General features: G+C 39.3%; 1 protein-coding gene across 3 annotated transcripts in view; it reads right to left on the bottom strand.

Annotated features, from left to right (window-relative positions):
• Nucleotides 1-429: 429 nt before the first annotated feature.
• LMLN (leishmanolysin like peptidase) overlaps nt 430-20,759 on the bottom strand; it is a 73,892-nt gene continuing 53,562 nt past the window's right edge. For 2 of the 3 annotated variants that reach the window (XM_012476633.2, XM_012476635.2), the window contains 5 exons: nt 17,000-17,132; nt 14,551-14,710; nt 11,662-11,792; nt 7,744-7,954; nt 430-5,109 (listed from right to left, as the gene is read on the bottom strand). In XM_012476633.2, the coding sequence (XP_012332056.1) occupies nt 5,009-5,109; nt 7,744-7,954; nt 11,662-11,792; nt 14,551-14,710; nt 17,000-17,132 (736 nt within the window). In that variant the 3' untranslated portion in view covers nt 430-5,008. Of the gene's footprint in view, nt 5,110-5,166; nt 6,144-7,743; nt 7,955-11,661; nt 11,793-14,550; nt 14,711-16,999; nt 17,133-20,759 lie in introns of those variants that run through there. The other variant, XM_012476634.3, reaches the window with a different exon arrangement.

Raw genomic sequence — 20,759 nt, 5'->3', positions numbered from 1 at the left:
TAAAAACTGAATTATACTTCATAGTAAACACCTTGTCTTCCCGAAACAGAGTACATGACTATGTATTCCTCATACAGGTTAAAAACAATACTTTTTTTTAGAGACAGGATCTTGCTCTGTCATTCACGCTGGAATGCAGTGGTGTGATCTCGGCTCACTGTAGCCTCTAACTCCCCAGATCAAGTGATCCTCCTGCCTTAGCCTCCCAAGTGGCTGGGACTACAGGTGTGCTCTACCATGCCTGGCTAATTTTTAATGTACTTTTTTGGTAGAAACAGGGTCTCCCTATGTTGTCCACACTGGTGTCAAATTCCTGGGCAGAAGCGATCCTTCCACCTCGGCCTCCCAAAGTGCTGGGATTACAGGCATCAGTCACTGCGCCCAGCCCACATCCAAGTTTTTTAAAAACTGATGGTGTTAAAGACAAGATGCAAATTAGTTTCCATTTTTATTAAAGTTGTGTTTTTCTCAGGAATATATTACACTTAACGTTCAATACCATAAATATTAGTTCTTAAATCTTCTACTTTACTTATTAAAAATGTAAACATAAAACAATTAACCACTCCCTCCCCAACCCCAACCCAATAAATATTAAAAAATATTCTGCCGTTCAGGTTCAGTTTTCTTCAGAATGAGTAACATAGACTTTATTAAAATTTTGTTAGTCCTCCTGGGCTGCAAGGACATGGCAGGAATGACTAGTGTCCACTGTGACACGGTCCATGGTGCTGTGACTGAGGTCCATCTCCTCCTGCCATGACTACTCATGTGCCCTGAGAGACAGGCTCCTCTCCGTCCATTCAGTGTCCAAGGACATGGACAGTGGTAAGGCATCAAGCACAAGACACTGTGACAAACACAACACACAAGATGGTGTATACCCCTGGAAGCAGACCACAGCCAGCAGAGACAGCAATTCTGGATGAGTGTTAGAGGATATTAGAGATGGAAAGATTCTGAAAGATTGCCTAGTTGTTTCACAGATGGCCTCAACTAGTAAGTCTTCTAATGCTAGAGAAAACATTGATACAATTCTATGGAATACTTTGATATATTCATTTATCTTTCTAAAACTATTTAAACCTCATAAAATTATGTTTTAACTTCAACTATCAATAAACGTTAAGCCCAGATAGGCTGAAAACTAATTGCAAGCATAATTTATAACATTTTAGAATGACTATTTGGTCTCAACAAAAATAAGTATCGTATAGGAAAACTGTAAGCGTTATTGATTTTAAGAAATAAGGGTGAGGAAATTTTTCAGGAGAATATTAGAAGGATGTGCATTAGGACGACCTGTTTGCCAGTTGCTTTAACGCTGTCAGCTGAAGGCTACTGACATGGCTTTTGCTTCCTTCCTGTAAATTTTGTTCCTGAAAACCTGAGACAAATTCACTTGATATTTTTGACAACTGGGATCTTAAAATGATCAAAATGAGCCTAAGTCTGAACTGAAAACTGAGGTAGTCAGTTTTTATAAGTACTTGACCCTTTCTGAGTCAGCAAGTGACTCCAGTCTACTGACCCCAGATCACTGCTCCCCATTCCTTCCCTGCATCCCTCACTTCCACTATGCCTGCAGCCTGCTCAGCCCACTGCTCTTAAACAGGGACATGGCTTTGTCTTTGCTAACATGAAGAGTATAACCTGACACAGGATACCAATAGAGAGGCCATTTCAAATTCTTCACTTTGCACCTGAATTTTATACCAATAATTCTGTAACATCTCAGATTCTAAAAGTCATTTTTTTTTCCCCCAAGAAGAATCTTGCTCTGTCATCCAGGCTGTAGTGCAGTGGTGTGACCAGCTTACTGTAACCTTAAACTCCTGGCCTCCAGTGATCCGCCTGCCTTGGCCTCCCAGAGTGCTGAGATTATGGGGGTGAGTCACCATGCCCCGCCACTGTCATATTCTAAGTGACAAAAATGTGCCTCTTAAAATCTCTTACAAGTTCAGTGTCCTTCTAAGTCTTGCTGGGTACACTATGCATAATCAATAAGTAATCATATTCAAGCCTTACTGAAAAGGATGGGAGACATCAACACAGTTACCATCAGGAACTTCAGACTTCTTGACACCACACTTTATCAAGTTTCACATTTGTCCAGAGAAGACACTGGGCTACCAGCTTCAAAGCTTAATAAATATATATACAAAAATGTCATCTATGTTTTCTCCAGAAAGCCATTAGTGCAAATATAATTATATCAATAAAAAATAAAGCAAAAATATATTTCAAGTATAAAAAGCACCATGCTCAGAAACAACACTACCTAAGTGCTATCACTGCACAAGTCAAAATATAGTCAGCCTATCACTGTGAATCTCAAATATATTATTAATTCATTGTATTTTTGGTAAAATTCTGTATCCGACTTTGCAGGATGATTCATAATTATAATAAGCATATGTTTAGACTATTATATGCTTCTTTAAAAATATACTCTTTGCTTTTGACTTTGCACAATAGAAAGTATGTACAACATAGGCAGAGAATGAGCACTGGCCTGCAGACCATTACTACAAGTTGAGTATCACTTATTGAAATGCTTGGGACCAGAAGTGTTTCAGATTTCAGATTTTTTTTGGATTTGTGATATTTACAAATACCTAATGAGGTTCCTTGGGCATGGGACTCAAGTCTAAACATGAAATTCATGTTTTATATATATCTAGACACACTGCCTGAAGGTAATTTTGTACAATATTTTTAATAGTTGGTGCATAAAACAAAGTTTGTGTTAAGTAGTTATATGTGGAATCTTCCACTTGTTGTATCATGTCAGCATTCAAAAATTTTCAGATTTTGGAGGAATTTGGATTTCAGATTTTTGGATTAGGAATGCTCAACCTGTATTAGCTTCTCTTTAGCTAAGTTAACTATGTTTGAGACTCCCAGCTTTTCAGAATGACAAATATCTCTGATTTAAAACTGCATGCAAATATATACTTTAAATTTATGCATTTGAAAAAAAAGTGACTTTCCTCTATGCTGGGGTTGCTGTTGGCGCTAGTGACAAATAATCAGAATTAATCCTTAGTAATTATGCTGCTTTGCTCATTTAGCATAATTTCCTCAATGGAGTACTCAATAGCTATATGCTGAATGGAAGAAAAAGAGGGGAGGGAGGAGAGGAGGAACAGAGAGGAGTCTGCCCGAGGGTTGTTTTTATAATGACATAGGGCTTTGTTAGCTTGAGAGAGAAAGAATGGACATCACCTATCATTAATGAATATTTTTTTCTTTTATCTTTTCACATTCGTATTAAACCCATCTGGATGTTAATGAATTTCAAATAAAATTACTAAATGGTGTTGGTAAGCTCTAGTACCAGAGTAAAATTGTTTCTGGGGACCGGAATCTATGTAGTAATAGGAGGCGTATCAAATGCAGGAGGTAGAGGATACTTATTTTGGGGGTGGGGTGGGATGAAGTCTCACACTGTCACCCAGGCTGGAGTGCAGTGGTGCGATCTCGGCTCACTGCAACCTTTGCCTACCGGGTTCAAGTGATTCTCCTGCCTCAGTCTTCTAAGTAGTGGGATTATAGGAACCCACCACCACGCCCAGGTAATTTTTGTATTTTTAGTAATGATGGGGATTCATCATGTTGGCCAGGCTGGTCTTGAACTCCTGACCTCAGGAGATCCACCTGCCTCGGCCTCCCAAAGTGCTTGGGATTACAGGTGTGAGCCACCACGCCCGGCTGGTAAAGGATATTTAAAGCAAAAGCAATCTTCCAGCTCCTGTGGACGGAGTCTTGTGTTAAGTGGTACAACAGACACTATTGGTTAGGCCAAACCTGTAGGTCGCTATTAGTACACAATTCAGATCATCTTAACTTAGATTTTCCTTCTTATACATAAAATCATTTTCAGATGTTAGAAATTCTTCTGCAACAATTTCTTAACCCACTTAAAAAAATTACATACCTGTGTATACCAGAATTTCTTTTTATCTTCATCAGTCACAAAGGAATAGTTCTTTCTGCCTGGTCAGCTGTCATAAGCATTATCTCAAAAAATATAATCATGTTTTCTTCTGTTTGCATGTCTTCAGTGTTTTACAGGGGAGAGTATTTTACTGTCTCTGCTTCTACATTTTTTCATGTCATTGTTAAACTAATGGAGAATAAACTGGAAGCTGAGTCCTGAAGAGGGATGAATACAAGGCTACCAGCACTGACAACAGCTCCGCCGTAAACTTCCACACAGCTGGCAAAAAGGGCAAGCACAGTTAAATCATAAGATTTAACCAAACATAATTTAAAAAATTTTTTTAGAACCAAACAGTGGGAACAGTGACTTAAGTTTACTATGTACAGCCATTAATTTTTTTTTTTTTAAGATACAAGGTCTCACTCTATTGCTCAGGCTAGAATACAGTAGTGTGATCATAGCTCACTGCAGCCTTGAACTCCTGGGATCAAGTGATCCTCCTGCCTCAGCCTCTCACGCAGCTGGAACTACAGGCATGCACCACCATGCCCAGCTGCCATTAAGTTTAAAATACGTATAGTAATGATATGTAGAAATCTCAATTCAATTATTTCCTATAAATCAAAGGATAATTTACACTTTTGAGGACAAGATCTCCAATTCTAATCTTGCAATAATTGGCTGTTGTTTAAATTACTGCAGTATGGATGAACTTTCCCATTGTTAAATGTTGATAAAAATGTTGAGGTATGTAATCACTCTGAAAATTCCAACCTTTATCCTATTTTCAAAAGAAAACGTTAGAAGACTACAAATCCTGAAACATAAAGAGACTTGGTGCCTTGCAATTCCTTCTCCTTCTTCAAGATGAGGTGGTTGGATTGCGGATGAGACGCGACTGCTGTGAAGTCTTGCTTCAAGGTCTGATTATAGTCAACTCTTCCAAGCCAAAGTCAGGGATGCCACTTCTGCCATCTGCATAGGTTGGCACTTGCTCAAATTTTGTGCTTTGTTCACAGGAACATAACATAAAAGAATATCTTGAAAATCCACTTTCCATTCCTAGTGCCATACACACAGAAGAAATCCAGCCAGCAGAGGAAAAAGATTGCCTAGCAGAAGCCAGAGGGTGACAACCAGGCTTGAGGAACAGGAGCAAAGATCTAGAGTCAAAAACAAAAAACTGACTTTTTATAGACATTTTTGGTATATTATACCAATTATATATTGACAGATAAATAGCAGTGATTATTAAAAGGTAAACAGGGACCACCTTGAGAGCTAAATCAAGAGCAAAACCCAGATATGAGCACATTCTGAGAATACAAGGGAGAGTACTATTAATAATGACAACAGGCATAGGGACTGTCTCACGTGGACTAGGACATACGGTCCCTTATTTCTAAATATCTACTCATCCATTCATATCAACAGTCAATCAGGCTTGATTTTGAAACAGCAGAAGATTCTATAGATTTTGGGCACTAGGGGTATATTTTAATTCAGCTGTGAGGTGTCCTCATAGGTAAATTATTTCCCAGAACAGTTCTCATAATGGGAATATTTTAATAGCAGTAGGGAGTGAGGCCAACCTGACCTTATTTTAGGATGAGTTGTCCTTTTAAGTATTTTAAACAATAAAGATGGGTATTTACTTATTTATTTATTTGAGACAGAGTCTCATTCTATTGCCCAGGCTGGAGTACAGTGGTGCGATCTTGGCTCTGCCTCCTGGGTTCAAGTGATTCTCCTGCCTCAGCTTCCTGAGTAGCTGGGATTACAGGCATGTGCCACCATGTGTGGCTAACTTTTGTATTTTTAGTAGAGATGGGTTTTCACCATGCTGGCCAGGTTGGTCTTGAACTCCTGGTCTCAAGCGATCCACCTGCCTTGACTTAAGATTTTATATGAAATAATTCATTATGTCATTATGACTGTAACTGCAGAAAACACAGCTGACTCACTTGGAGTGATGTGTAGAAAAGAGTTAATAATACAGCAGGCCTGAGACTGCTATCTTTAGAAAGTTCTGCTTTCAAGGAGGGCCTTTGCTAGTGTCTGGGAATTGGTTTCCACAGGACTTTGCCCCATGCACCTCTTCCCTTTGCTGATTTTGCTTTGCATCATTTCACTTTAACAAATCTTAGCCATGAGTACTATGATGAGCAGCTGAGTCCTGTGAGTCCTTCTGGTGAACCTGTTGTACCAGAGCGAGCATAGAAAGTTAACATCAAGACAAAAGTATGCCAAACTGCAGGGTCTTTATTGCCGGCAGCCACGGAGGACTCGCGTCTCTCCAACCCATGGCCCCAAAAGGAGGGTGCTAAGACCTCTTATGCCCGTAAAGCACCTCGGGGGTGAGGGTGAGGGGCAGGGGTGGGGGTGAGGGGCTTCAGACATTCCGAGGGCCAGTGGATTCCGTAAATCACCTCCTGGGCAGAGATAAGGGTGAGGGGCTCTGGACATTCCGAGAGCCAGGGGACTTCCGTCACTCTGACTGTTACTCAAGTGGTTTACAGAAGTTAAGATAAGCGTTAGTTTACACATTGTCTGGGTATGGGAGGAAATTACAGACCTTAGTTACTTATTACAAGTCTCAGGGGCCAAGATGGCGTGGATTTGGACTGCTTGCCTGTCACATTAGGGTTACAGAGAGCAGTTTCAACAGAAAGCCAAGGTATGCTTGACGTATGCAGTTTTATGGGGCTTTTACCATGTCACAAACCAACAAACTTAGGGTACTCCTAGGGATCCCCAATACAAGCATTCATCTTCCAAAACTCATCCTCTGCCTACAGCCCCCTGGGGAATGAAGTCCTCAGGATATGGAAAAGAAGGGAAATTAATCTTAGAAGTGGAGAAACTGACTTGAAAACTGAGTGTGGCCCTCTATTTTCAGTCACACCATGGATCAGGCAAAGGGCAGTGCACTTCCACCTAAAAAATACCTCTCGTTGAGAAAATGAAACATTGCATAAGATTTTTATTATTCATAATATAAAAAGTCAAAGTGCCATAAAAATCTCACAGGTCGTTTAAATACAAGTTTTAATTGTGAATTCATGAATTGTGCTTTTATACTCTCAGCAATGCGTTATCAGCCTCAGTTTGAATACCGTCAGTTTTGTGGGGAATGTATTCTTCCCAAGGATGCCCTCTGTATCCCCCTCCTGCTTCTAAAGGATTTAATTGGAGTCTGTCTCCTTACAGCTTCAATCTCTTGGTGCCAGCTCTGTTCTCTGGAGTCTCACAGAATGAGTACACCGTCCTATTCCTCGATGAAACCCCCCGGTCTTCGCCAGCCCATGTCTTTCTGCCTCATTCTGCATGTGTGCATTTGTGTCTCCTTGCATCTTCCTCCTCTTTATGAGTATGCCAGTTCCTTTTTTGAATGTCTTTTCCAGGTCTTTCCCTCACTTTCACTTCAGCTGATTATAATACAACTAAGATATATTTAATTACTTTTTGTATTTAATGAGCAGAATTTTGTTTACCCTTAATTTCCAAATGAATGGATATAACATTCACGTTTTGTGATCTTTCATAAATAATTTTGTGCAACTCAGACATTCTTCACACAGAAAGGTTCCTCACCCTTGCTCTTACTCAAGTGTCAAGTCAACCTATCTTAGATTTCCAATAACGGTGAGAAGGAGGATCTTCCCATAAAACTGCAATCCAAAGAGAAGGAACTCAACTTGTTTTAGAGTTTCCTTAAAGGGAAATTTCAACATTTTATAAGAGAAGTTTGCCCCCTTTACTTTTTCCTCTTTATTCCAACCATAGAGAGTACTTACCCAGTGGCAGAGCTCGGGTCAGGTTAGTCGCTGGAGGATCTGTTTCCGGAGGACAGACCTCACAGAAGTCCCAACAGGATGGACAGAGCAGGTTTCCATCGTGAATCCAGCCATTCATCTGAATACTGACAGGGAGGACCTGCCCAGCTCGACTACACAGATATGAAGTATCTTGGACCCAAACCTTCAGACCATGAGGAGAACAAGAAACCTTCAAATAGAAAAAAAAATTTTCTTAAATCAGGTCAGTAAGACTCTAGGATATGAGATTTCTTCTTTAACTACAGGAAAATATGTTAAAATTGACTAAAAACATTGGCTACGAAGCACAATTTGGAGTGTGGGCATATCTTTAATGTCAAATAAAGATGGTTAAGTTATTTAGGTTCTAAAAGAATTACACTCTGGTGGCAGAAGTTGTTAAAGTTTGAGTGTAGCACCTTTTTAAGAATCTGATGGAAGCTATGGGCACTTTTCCCAAAAATTACAAGGGGGCACACACACAGAGCTTTTTTTTTTTTTTTTTTTTTTTTGAGACAGGGTCTCGCTCTGTTGCCCAGGCTAGAATACAGTGACAATCTCAGCTCACTCAGCATTGACTACCCCAGGCTCAAGTGATCCTCCCACCTCAGCCTCCTGACTGAGTAGCTGGGACTATAGGCATGTGCCACTATGCCTGGCTAATTTTTGTATTTTCTTGTATAGATGGGTTTGAGTTTTGTCATGCTGCCCAGGTTGGTCTCTAACTCCTTGCCTGGCTAATTTTTGTATTTTCTTGTATAGATGGGTTTGAGTTTTGTCATGCTGCCCAGGTTGGTCTCTAACTCCTGGCTCAAGTGATCCACCCACCTCAGCCTCCCACAGTGCTAGGATTACAGGTATGAGTCACTGCACTCAGCCTACACAGAGCTTTAAACACAATTTGAATCCAAAGACCCCCCCCCCAAAGCAAAGTTGTAAAGAATAACGTTTCTGTAAATTCCAGTGTCCTCATATACTTCAACTTAAATCTCTATCAAACAGTCATTAATCACATCACTCTCTAAAAGTCACTAAATTTTCCAAATCAAAAAAAAAGTTTTTTTTTAAGAGGCAAGGTCTTGCTCCATCACCTAAGCTGGAGTGTAGTGGTGTAATCATAGCTCACTGCAGCCTTACACTCCTGGGCTCAAATAATCCTCCTGCCTCAGCCTCCCAAGTAGCTGAGACTACAGGTGTATGCCACCATACCCAGCTGATTTTAAAAATATTTTGTAGAGACAGGGTCTCACTATGTTGCCCAGGCTGGTCTCAAACTCCTGGGCTCAAGTGATTCCCCCAGCCTTGGCCTCCCAAAGTGTTGGGATTAAAGCTGTGAACCACTGTGCCTGGCCATAAGTCAAATTTTATTTGGGGTTTGAAATTATAAAAATAATACATGTTTATTAAAAACAAACAAGAATACAACATAGAAATGCAAAACAGTGAAAGTTCTTCATTCTCTCTCCCTACCCCAAATCCTCTGCTCAGTCACAGTAATTTTATCCAGACTTTATTTTTAAAGGCAAGACTCTTATCTCATCTGCAAGTGGCAGCTAATGAAATCAGTTTTTAAAACCAAAAGCAAACACATTAATGCTAACTTTTAAAACATCTAGAAATAGTAATTTTTTAAAATTTAAATTTAATTTTTTTTTTGAGACCAAGTCTCACTGTTGCCCAGGCTGGAGTTCAGTGGCATGATCTTGGCTCACTGCAACCTCTGCCTCCTGGGTTCAAGTGATGTTCATGCCTCAGCCTCCTGTATAGCTGGGACTATAGGCACCCGCCACCACACCCGGCTAATTTTTGTATTTGTAGTAGATGAGGGGTTTCAACAAGTTGGCCAGGCTGCTCTCGAACTGCTAACAGAGGCAGGAGGATCAGTTGAGGCCAGGAGTTTGGGATCAGCCTGAACAACATGGAGAAACCCTGTCTCTACTAACAATACAAAAATTAGCTGGGTGTGGTGGCGCATGCCTGTGATTCCAGCTGCGCAGGAGACTGAGGCACAAGAATCGCTGGAATCCAGGGGGTGGAGGTTGCAGTGAGCTGAGATCATGCTACTGCACTCCAGCCTGGGTGACAGAGTGAGACCCTGTCTCAAAAGACAAAAAAGAAAAAAAGAGTTAATTTTACATAAATTGTATGGCATGTGATATTTATCTTGGTAGTACTATTACCAGGTCAGGCAAAGTCGGTCATGTCTATACTCCCAACACTTTGGGAGGTTAAGGCAGGTGAATCACATGAGCCAAGGAGTTCAAGACCAGCCTGAGTAGTATGGAAAAACCCTGTCTCTACAAAAAAATAAGAAAAATTAGCCAGTTGTGGTGAAGTGTGCCTGTAGTCCCAGCTACTCAGATGGCTCAGGTGGGATAATCAGGGAGTTGGTGGCTGCAGTGAGCCATGATTGTGCCATTGCCTCTAGCCTGGGCGACAGAGCAAAACCCTGTCTCAAAAAAAAAAGAGCAGTTACCAAAAAAAGTTTAACTTTATAAGTAACTTTAATGACAAGAATTAAATTTCCAGTTACAAAAGTCCTTTTAGCTCTTGCAGCTGAAATGGTACAAGGAATGCTTATTCTTCTTTTTTTTTTTTTTTTTTGAGACGGAGTTTCGCTCTTGTTACCCAGGCTGGAGTGCAATGGCACGATCTCGGCTCACCGCAACCTCCATCTCCTGGGTTCAGACAATTCTCCTGCCTCAGCCTCCTGAGTAGCTGGGATTACAGGCACGCACCACTATGCCCAGCTAATTTTTTGTATTTTTAGTAGAGACGGGGTTTCACCATGTTGACCAGGATGGTCTTGATCTCTTGACCTCGTGATCCACCCGCTTCAGCCTCCCAAAGTGCTGGGATTACAGGCTTGAGCCACCGCGCCCGGCCTGCTTATTCTTCATTTCTCAGGTTTACACTCTCCTCCGTGACATCCATTTGTAGGATACAGAATATTCATTAAGTTGGATGCTCCTAAGTCACAGAATGGCTATATCTTTATAAGTTCTTAATAAGGTGGTGCAGTCATGTAATATCAGATGTGCAAATAAATGTCTATAATCCCAGCACTTTGGGAAGCCGAGGCAGGAGGATCTCTTGGACCCAGAAGTTCTAAACTAGCCTGGACAACATAGAGTATCTACCAAAAATCAAAAAATTAGTCGGGTGTGTGATGCACACCTGTAGCCCCAGCTACTCAGGAGGCTGACGTGGGAAGGTCACTTGAGCCCAGGAGACAGAGAATACAATGAGCTGTGACTGGACCAGCACTCTAGCCTAGGTGACAGAGCAAGACCCTGTCTCAAAAAAAAAAAAAGAAAAATAAATTGTAGTTTGCCCTTTTTGGCTTCTAATTACAAAGGAAAAAAAAACCCTATTATTAATCAGCAACTGATTTCTTAATCCCTTTTTCTTTATTTTTTTTACAGACAAGGTCTTGCTTTGTTGCCTAGGATGGTCCTGAACTCCAGGGCTCAAGTCATCCTCCTGCCTCTGCCTCCCAAAGTGCTGGGATTACAGACGTGAGCCACCATGTCCAGCCTGATTTACAAATTCTTATAACCCATGCAGTACTCAGGCATTTTAAAATAAAATTGTACATTTTTTCATTACAAAGTAAGAACAAAATTACATATTTACCATTATTTCCTCAGAATATATGCCTAGAACATTATAGCAATTATATATTTATATTTTTTAAATAAAGAGGCAATTTTTCTCAAAAAAAGACAATATTTTCATAAAACATGAGCATCCAAACTAATATTTATGTAAACAAGATAAATATTGATCAGTAAATTAATGATATAAAAATATGTAAAATATAATTTAAAATATAAAACCATAAAAGATATAATTATATAATATTTGATATAACTAATAATGAACATATAAGCTTACCTGATAACATCCGCTGCCCCAGTCAGGGTAACTCAGCTTCCTCTCACACTTTTCCATAACAAATGCTGATTTCTGAATTAGACAAACTGAATGAGGTCCATACTTTTCAGCACCATAGTTCTTAAAAATTTCTGAGGCAAACAAGAAAAGTCTCCCTAAAAATTGACTTTTGGCTCAAAGAACAAGAAATTGATTGATGCATTCCATTTTTGTGATTAAAAGTTGCTTTAAAAATCAAACATGTTTCATAGAAATTTTAAATTTAAAAAATTAGGAAACACAGGATTCCAAACTCACACCAGGTTCTCAATAAAGGAATGAATGGGAGAAAATTACTGTATCAGACACAAGGGAATAAAACTGAGTCCGGAGTTTTCTAGGCTAAATATATAGAACTAGCACTAAGAATCATTAGATCACTAGATACCAACACAAGAATCATCTTCACTGGTGGTCTAAATAGAAAGCCCCTCCAAATGACCCATGATAGGATGAGGCCAAGTGATTTCTACAATGGAGACTTTTTGGGGGTGTTGCAACTTTTGCAGAACTTTCTTATATCTTCAACTTGTGTCACCTCCTGGAAATCCGTAAATATTAGGTTGGTGCAAAAGTAACTGTGGTTTTTACATTAATGGCAAAACTGCAATTACCCTTGCACCAATCTAGTAACATGCGGATCTAATCTCACATTAAGCTCAAACCTGAGGAGGTACAGGGTGGAATTAAGGACCTCTAAATACCCAATGAACAAAGGGACAAAGCTCTTAAACTCTAGCAATAATTTGATCTCTTTAGACTCCATACAGTAAGTTTTCTTTTGGAAAGAAGGGAGTTCCGTTAGCCCATTTTGAAACATCATAAAGATATTTTATGTCAGTTTTGATAAATCTTAACAATATAAGCTAAGAAGAAAATGCAAATTGGAATAAAATAGAATTTATGAGTTTCAGAGTTTTTGAAAAATCTAATGATCAGTGTCTAAAATAGGGTTCAGGGCTGGATGTGGTGGCTCACGCCTATAATTCCAACCCTTTGGGAGGCCAAGGAGGGAGGACTGCTTGAGGCCAGGAGATTGAGGCCAGCCTGGGTAACATAGCGAGTCTCATCTCTATAAAAAATTTTAAAAATCAGTCAAGTGTGGAGGTGCATGCCTGTAGTACTGGCTCTGGGGAGTCTGGGGCAGGAGAATCACTTGATCCCAAGAGTTACAGGTTACAGTGAACTAGGATGGTGCCACTGCATTCCAACCTGCATGACAGAGACCCTGTCTCTAAAAAATAATAATAGTAAAACAGAGTTCAGCAAACTACAACCCTCAGACCAAATCCTGGCACACTCATTCATTTATATATTGTCTGTAACTGCTTTCAGACTGTAACAGCAGAGTTAGATAGTTAAATCATAAAGCTACAGAAACTTCATGACCCACAAAGCCCAAAATACTTATAATCTTGTCCTTTACAAAAAAATGTTTGCCAACTCCAGCTCTAAAACAACAACATGGGATAGTTTATCTCTGGCAAATCCATGACTGACAGATCTATGCATTTCTTTTTCTTTAACATGGAACTGTTGAGCAGTCATAAGTCATTATAATATTTATCTATGTATATATGTATTTATTTCTTTGTATTCGAGATGGGGTCTCACTGTGTTGCCCAGGCTGGAGTAGAGTGGCATCATCTGGGCTCACTGCAACCTCTGCCTTGCAGGCTGCTCAAGCAATCCTCAGGCCTCGTCCTCCCGCACAGCTGAAACCACAGATGTGCACCATCACATCTGGCTAATTTTTTGTATTTTTGGTAGAGATGAGTTTCACTATGTTGCTCAACTTAGTTGGCCTCAAACTCCTGAGCTCAAGCAATTAACTGCCTTGGCCTCCCAAAGTGCTGTGATTACAGGTGTGAGCCACTGCACCTGGCCAGGACATTTATTAAATAGATTAGTGATGGGGAAAAATAACTGCAGGAATCCAGTCACATCTGCCAAGTTTAAGAGTAAAAGGTAAAAATACAAAAATTTAGAATTTAAATGCCTTAGTCTGTAATAAAGTACAGAATGAGGGTGGGGGTTTGGAGACTAGGTTAAAACTTCTGATGAACACAGAGAGAAACACTACTTACTGCTCTTTATTACATCAGATGTGAGATTATTTCTGTTTACAAAGGTAATTGGTATGAGCTATAACTATTATTGCAGAAGACCCAATGGCCACAACCGCTTATTCCTTTGATATCTTGTTCATTTATAGGTATTAAGAGAAAACAAATAATATGGTAATATATCCTACTGGCCATAAGACAAGAATATTATTTTGATATCTGAAGAGTGACCTGGTTGCTTCTAACTTACATAAAATGCACATTCTCCACGAGAGGAAGAACAGCTTATCTAAGGTATTTTAATAAAAAGAGGCTGGCGCTGGAGGATCTTGCACTGACACCAATTAACTACATCACTTAGTATCTGCTTATCTGTGAAATACAGTAATATCTTCCTTATGTTTCTCATAACGTTTTTAGAAGAATAAAATGATAAGGATGAAAGTGCTTTGCAAATGGAAAGTGCCGTGCAGACACAAGGTATGACTAAAACATAGCATGTGTGCATGTATACGCTAATAATCCCTTCTATGGGTCAGGCACAGTTCTAAGCACTTACCACATTAATTCATTTAATTCTCACAGCTCTAAGTATTGTCTCCATAATACAGATGAAGAAACAGGCAGAGAAAAATTAAGTAACTTATTACATATGGATAGCAGCTGAACTATAAAGCAAACTCAGACAGTCATGCTCTAGGGTCTGTGCCCTTATCCACTGTTTTATATTGCTAACACATAATTGTAATATGTACATAACACTTCATTTCACTAGCTGACTAACCTGGTTGATTTTCCAATATTCTACAGTCTGAGCTGCGCTGATATTCACCACTTAAATGCCAACTGAATTCCTGACTGAAAGGGCAATAGTCAGCAATTTCCACTGATCCACCATAATAAGGCAAATCTTCTGCAGGTATTCCAGTGAGTTCATCAAAGTACTACAAAAAAAATATTGGGAAGACAAGAAAGTAAGAAACATTCTGTGTAAACAAAAGGAAGTGCACAGGTAATTTCTAGCAACTCTCTAATGCTATATAACACAAGATATGAATGTACCTTTCTTCGTAAATTGCACCAAATAAAGAAGACAGTAATATACCACCAGGGGAGTATTTTAAGGTTGCTCTAGTTTTAAAAATAAGCAAGGTAAGTAAATTCGTCTAAGTTATGTATGACAATGGCAAATTAAACTAATGTTTTAAAAGAATGAAATAGTTTTAATTACACTGAGCAAAGTTTTGAGTTGACAAAACATAGAACTAATGCATAAAGTTACAACATTCTTTTTGTTTTAGGTTATGATATTTTCAATATATTTTTCAAGTATTTTTAGGAGACAGTTTATTTGTTGTTCTGACAAACTTAAAAAAATTAAAATCTGAGAAAATAAATAAGATCATATATATAAAATTCTTTGAATACCAAAGGAACAAGGCACCAGACAAATTTTATTGTTCCTTTCTTTTTAAAACTAATTTTATTGCTGGGCACAGTGGATCACACCTGTAATCCCAGCACTTTGGGAGATGGAGGCGGCCAGATCACCTGAGGTCAGGAGTTCAAGACCAGCCTGGCCAACATATAGTGAAACCCCATCTGTATTAAAAAAAATATATACAAAAATTAGCTGGGCATGCTGGCACACACCTGTAGTTCCAGCTACTTAAGAAATTGAGGCAGGAGAATGGCTTGAACCTGGGAGGTGGAGGTTGCAGTGAGATGAGATTGTGCCACCGAACTCCAGCCTGTGCAACAGAGCAAGACTCCATCTCCCCCCAACAATAAAAATAAATTTAAAAAATTAAAATAGAAAATACTGCAATTAAAAAAGAAAATACTGCAATTTTGTGTTTTCACACCCCTGGATACACCGAATAAATTTTTAAAGATGTCACATTTTCCAACAACTTACTGAGTTACACTACTATGTCTATGAATACAGCTGCTATGGTGTATAAAGCATTCAGTGAGCTCATAAATATGTGTAGGAAGCTAAAAATTCGGCAGCTTTATTTTAAATTAGCTTCTGAGACATCATTTCTGACAAAAGATTCCTTGTAAATGGCAGGTAAAGCTGAGGCTTTTTTTTTTTTTTTTTTTTGAGATGGAGTCTTGCTCTGTCACCCAGGCTGGAGTGCAGTGGCGCGATCTCGGCTCACCGCAGCCTCCGCCTCCGCCTCCCGGGTTCAAGCGATTCCTCCACCTCAGCCTCCTGAGTAGCTGGGATTACAGGCACACGCCACCACACCCAGCTAATTTTTGTATTTTTAGTAGAGACAGGGTTTCACCTTGTTGACCAGGATGGTCTCGATCTCTTGACCTCGTGATCCACCCGCCTCGGCCTCCCAAAGTGCTGGGATTACAGGCGTGAGCCACCGCACCCGGCCAAGCTGAGGCTTTTTAAAGATAAAGGTCATGGCGGGCACAGTGGCTCATGTGTGTAATCCCAACACTTTGAGAGGCCAAGGCGGGTAGACCTCTTGAGGTCAGGAGTTCGAGATTAGCCTGGCCAACATAGCAAAACCCTGTCTCTACTAGAAATACAAAAATTAGCCAGACATGTTGGCTCACACCTGTAATCTCAGCACTTTAGGAGGCTGAGGCATGTGGATCACTTGAGGCCAGGAGTTCCAGACCAGCCTGGGCAACATGGTGAAACCCTGTCTCTCTAAAAATACAAAAATTACCCCGGCATGGTGGCTGACACCTATAATCCCAGCTACTCTGGAGGCTGAGGCACCAAAAGATAAAAGATAAAAAGAAATGTAAAGGTCAAATCAGATCCAGACTATATATGTGGAACAATTTCCTTAATCTTTCAGATTCCAAGAATCAAATATTTCCAAAAGCAGAGCTTCCAAGTCTTCTAATTAACTGAATTACAGTACTTAAGTTATTTTCTTTGAAGATTTTTTTTTTCTGTGTAAATTAGAGGAATTTAAATAGCAAGACTTTGGAAACAATTTGAAACATAAACAGGTAAAAATAGATCAAATATGCAAATTCTTCTTGCCATTACTGTAAAACATCGCTAGATTTTAACTAACTGCTATCAATTAAGAAATTAGTTATAAAGAAATGGAAGCATTATTCCATTATTTCTAACTTATAGAAAACAAACAGAGCCTTACAAATTGAGAAACTTAAGAGAATTTACTCTTTTAATTAAAATGGATACTACTTTTTAAAAAGCTGATTCCTAAAATTGTGCCCCAAACCAGTTTTACCTGGTATTCCTGTGGTAAAGGTTTAGGAAACTTCTGCAAATTACACACTGCAACTGCTCTCTGGTCCTGTCTGCAAGTTAACTGCAGTGGATTACTTCTGAGCGTATCACAGTAAGGGCTCAGCATCTGCCTCCTGCAAACAAAGAGAGGTACCATGGTATCAAACTCTAAAGAAAATACTGCAAGTCCATTGTAGAGTCAGCAAATGGAATTCTAGATTCTGGCCTAAATGCAAACCTTCATAATTAACAAATGGGATTCTCGGAAAGATATAGACATAATGCCCCATGCCCTGCTGCTACAAAGAGGGGAATTTTTTCCATTCAATAATCTAGTTAACAGAATCATATTTGACAATTTCTTTAATTGACCACCTTCACAAGACAGCCTTATTTTCATGTGCAAAATAAAGATTATGTGAATATTCCTAATTGTTACCAACTTGTTCTGTTACCTTAAATGTAACCTTGAAGGTATAATTTGAAAAAAGGGCCTTGTAAATTAACAAAACATATCAGAATCTATTGCACTGTCTTGTGAAAATAACCTTCAAACGAACCTGTAATTCTTAGCAGTCAATAAACTGACAATTTGCAATATGAAAATTTATTACAGCAACATTAGGGAGGAACAATTTTCAATATAAAAATTATATTAATATCATAATAGCAATTTTATAAATAAAATCTCAGTGTCCCTAAGTAATTGAAATCCTATTAATACTGGTCTACCAACTTATAATAGGATCACCGACAATTTTCCTCTTCTTCCACATATATTTCTTAAGGAAAAAAACCCTGTAATAAATATTTCTAATTTTAAGGAAAATTGATGACTTGTCTTATTTAAATGGACATGGTGTATGAGTAATACATCTTTAGGGAGTTACAGCTTCCTAAGACAAGACACGTAAAATAATTACCGCAGTCTTCAGCAAATTTGAAGCAGCACAGTGTAACAGGAAAACAAAGGTTCTGAAGTCATCACACAGGTTTGGGTTCAAATACCAGTACCAGCCACATTTATTTGGAATTTACTTAACTTTCCTGAGCTTCAACTATAAAGCACTCAGTGCCTAGCACATATAACTTAATAAATATAATTTCTGCTGTTTATACCATTTTAATAAAATCTTCATATAAGGTAATATTTTAACTTCCCATGATAAAGCTTCCAATGAATATGGAAGTTCATATTCCAGTAGTTCTCAATCAGTCACTTTCTGGATACCATGAAACTCATTTTTGTTTTTTCCTAAAACCAAAACATATATTATATTTATTTATTATATAAAATGAGTTTTGGCTAAATGAATAAAAGGAAAACAGAAGTTAAAAGTTAGTGATTTTAAATTAAATACTCCAAAGTTAGAGCTGTCGAAGATTCATGGCTTAAAAATTCCAGAGAAGCACTGTCAAGAGAACTGTCTGCATTGATGGAAAAGGTCTATATCTGTGCTATCCAATATAGTAGCCACTAATCATGTATGTCACTTGAAAGGTGACTAGTTAACTGAGGAACTAAATTTTAAATGGTATTTAACTTTAACTAATTTAAATATAAGTTTAGCCACTCGTGGCTAATGGTATCATATTAGACAGTATAGCTATAGAGCCAATTAACATCAAATGAGCTAAGCAGAGGAGTTGGGTGATTTATCAATTTTAGTTGCTTCAAACATAGAGAGAACTTTATTTTAACTATGTATAGATTCAAGTGATTCAAATAAGTATGGCTCTGCCTACACTCACTCAACCAATCCCTTCTCACACTGGTTTCCCAACAATAGGTAAGTGTCATATGTGATGAAGCCTAGAAGGTTAGCATCAGCTCCTGTGCAAGAATATATACATTAGAGATTCCAGTATAACCTAAATACAAATATAGGCAGACTGGGTCTGTGGTGTCAAAAGACGGCTTCAATCCTGTAAATGATTCTGAACTTCAATGCTTCACTTATAACTTCACATATAACTTCAATTCTTATATATGCTAGGCACTGACTACTTTGTAGTTGAAGTGAAACATTTGAATGATTATGACAGGGGTCAGGAAACTCAACTCTTGGTTCAAATCCTGACCATGACCTGTTTTTTGTTGTGAATTTTTTGTTTTTGAGACAGGGTCTCATTGCCCAGGCTGGAGTGCAGTGGCACAATCATAGCTCACTGCAGCCCTGACCTTCTGAGCTCAAGCAATCCTCCCACCTTAGCCTCACAAGCAGGTGGGACTACGAGCATGTGCCACCACGCTAATTTACCTTTTGTAGCGATGGGGAAGATTACAGGAACACGGCTATGCCCATTTGTTTTGCCTCTTGCTGTATAAAAGCAAAGGTAAGTAGTTGGGACAGCGATTATAACAACCCTCAAAACGTAAAATATTTACTATCTGGAACTTAAAAAAAAAAAACTTCGCTGACACTGGTTTATGAATCAAAGGATAGAATAAAATTCAGGGAACCCACAGTTTTAGTTTTCAATAATGAAGTAGAAGTCCCCTTCTGTTTTTGGTCTTAGGTGATCCTATACTTGGGACCAAAAGGGGAATAAACAGAGTTGCAATTGTTAACAGAAAAATGAAGAAACAAAAACCTCCCTAAGCTCTTCCAGCTGCAGTGTTGGTTACACGTACTTCCTTTGACACACTGGAACAGTGGTTCCCGAATTCCATTACACAGTGAAATCACCTGGGAATTTATTAAAACAAAAAAAAAAAATCACACAATGCTAGTGCCTGGCTCTTACCACAGTCATGATATAAACAGTGACTTGGGTATGGAGCGTTCTTAAAGTTCTCCAGATGATCTTCATAAGCAGCAAAATTTGAGAACCACTAACTGGCCGATGAAATTGTAGTGCTGGGGTTAACAAGCTGTCCCCAGAGTGGCTGCAGGTGCTTCCCATGACTGCCTTTTTTTTTTTTTGAGATGGAGTTTCACTCGTTACCCAGGCTGGAGTGCAACGGCGCGATCTCAGCTCACCGCAACCTCCACCTCCCAGGTTCAAGTGATTCTCCTGCCTCAGCCTCCCAAGTGGCTGGGATCACAGGCATGCGCCACCATACCTGGCAAATTTTTGTATTTTTAGTAGAGATGGGGTTTCACCATGTTGGTCAGCCTAGTCTCGAACTTCTGACCTCGTGATCCACCCACCTCAGCCTCCCAAAGTGCTGGAATTACGTGAGCTTTTTTTTTTTTTTTTTTTTTAAAAACAAAACAAAACAGAGTCTCGCTCTGTCATCAGGCTGGAGTGCTGTAGCACCATCTCAGCTCACTGCAACCTCCACTTCCCAGGTTCAAGCGATTCTCCTGCCTCAGCCTCCCAAGTTGCTGGGATTACAGGCGCAAGCCACCACGCCGAGCTAATTTTTTTGTATTTTTAGTAGAGACGGTATTTCACCATGTTGGCCAGGATGGTCTCCATCTCCTGACCTCGTGATCGGCCTGCCTCAGCTTCCCAAAGTGCTGGGATTACAGGCATGAGCCACCAAGCCCGGCCCTGACTATTGTTTTCAAATTAGGGTCATAACTCAGAGGTTAGACCCCTTAGTAGAAACTACAAGTTATTTAAATTGCTTTATGACCTAACCCAGGTAAGAAAAGATGAGAATAATACTTTTTTTTTTGAGACAGGATCTTGCTCTGTCATCCACACTGGAGTGCAGTGGCATGATCACAGCTCACCGCAGCTGTGACCTTCTGGGCTCAAGGGATCCTCTCACCACAGTCCCCAAGTAGCTGGAACTGCAGCGCATGCCA

The sequence above is a fragment of the Aotus nancymaae genome, unplaced genomic scaffold (assembly GCF_030222135.1).
Source record: "Aotus nancymaae isolate 86718 unplaced genomic scaffold, 86718_ANA_hifiasm-v0.15.2.pri h1tg000019l, whole genome shotgun sequence".
Lineage (NCBI taxonomy): Eukaryota > Metazoa > Chordata > Mammalia > Primates > Aotidae > Aotus > Aotus nancymaae.
The sequence above is the reverse complement of the archived record's forward strand: the minus strand, read 5'-3'. Positions and strand labels throughout refer to the sequence as shown.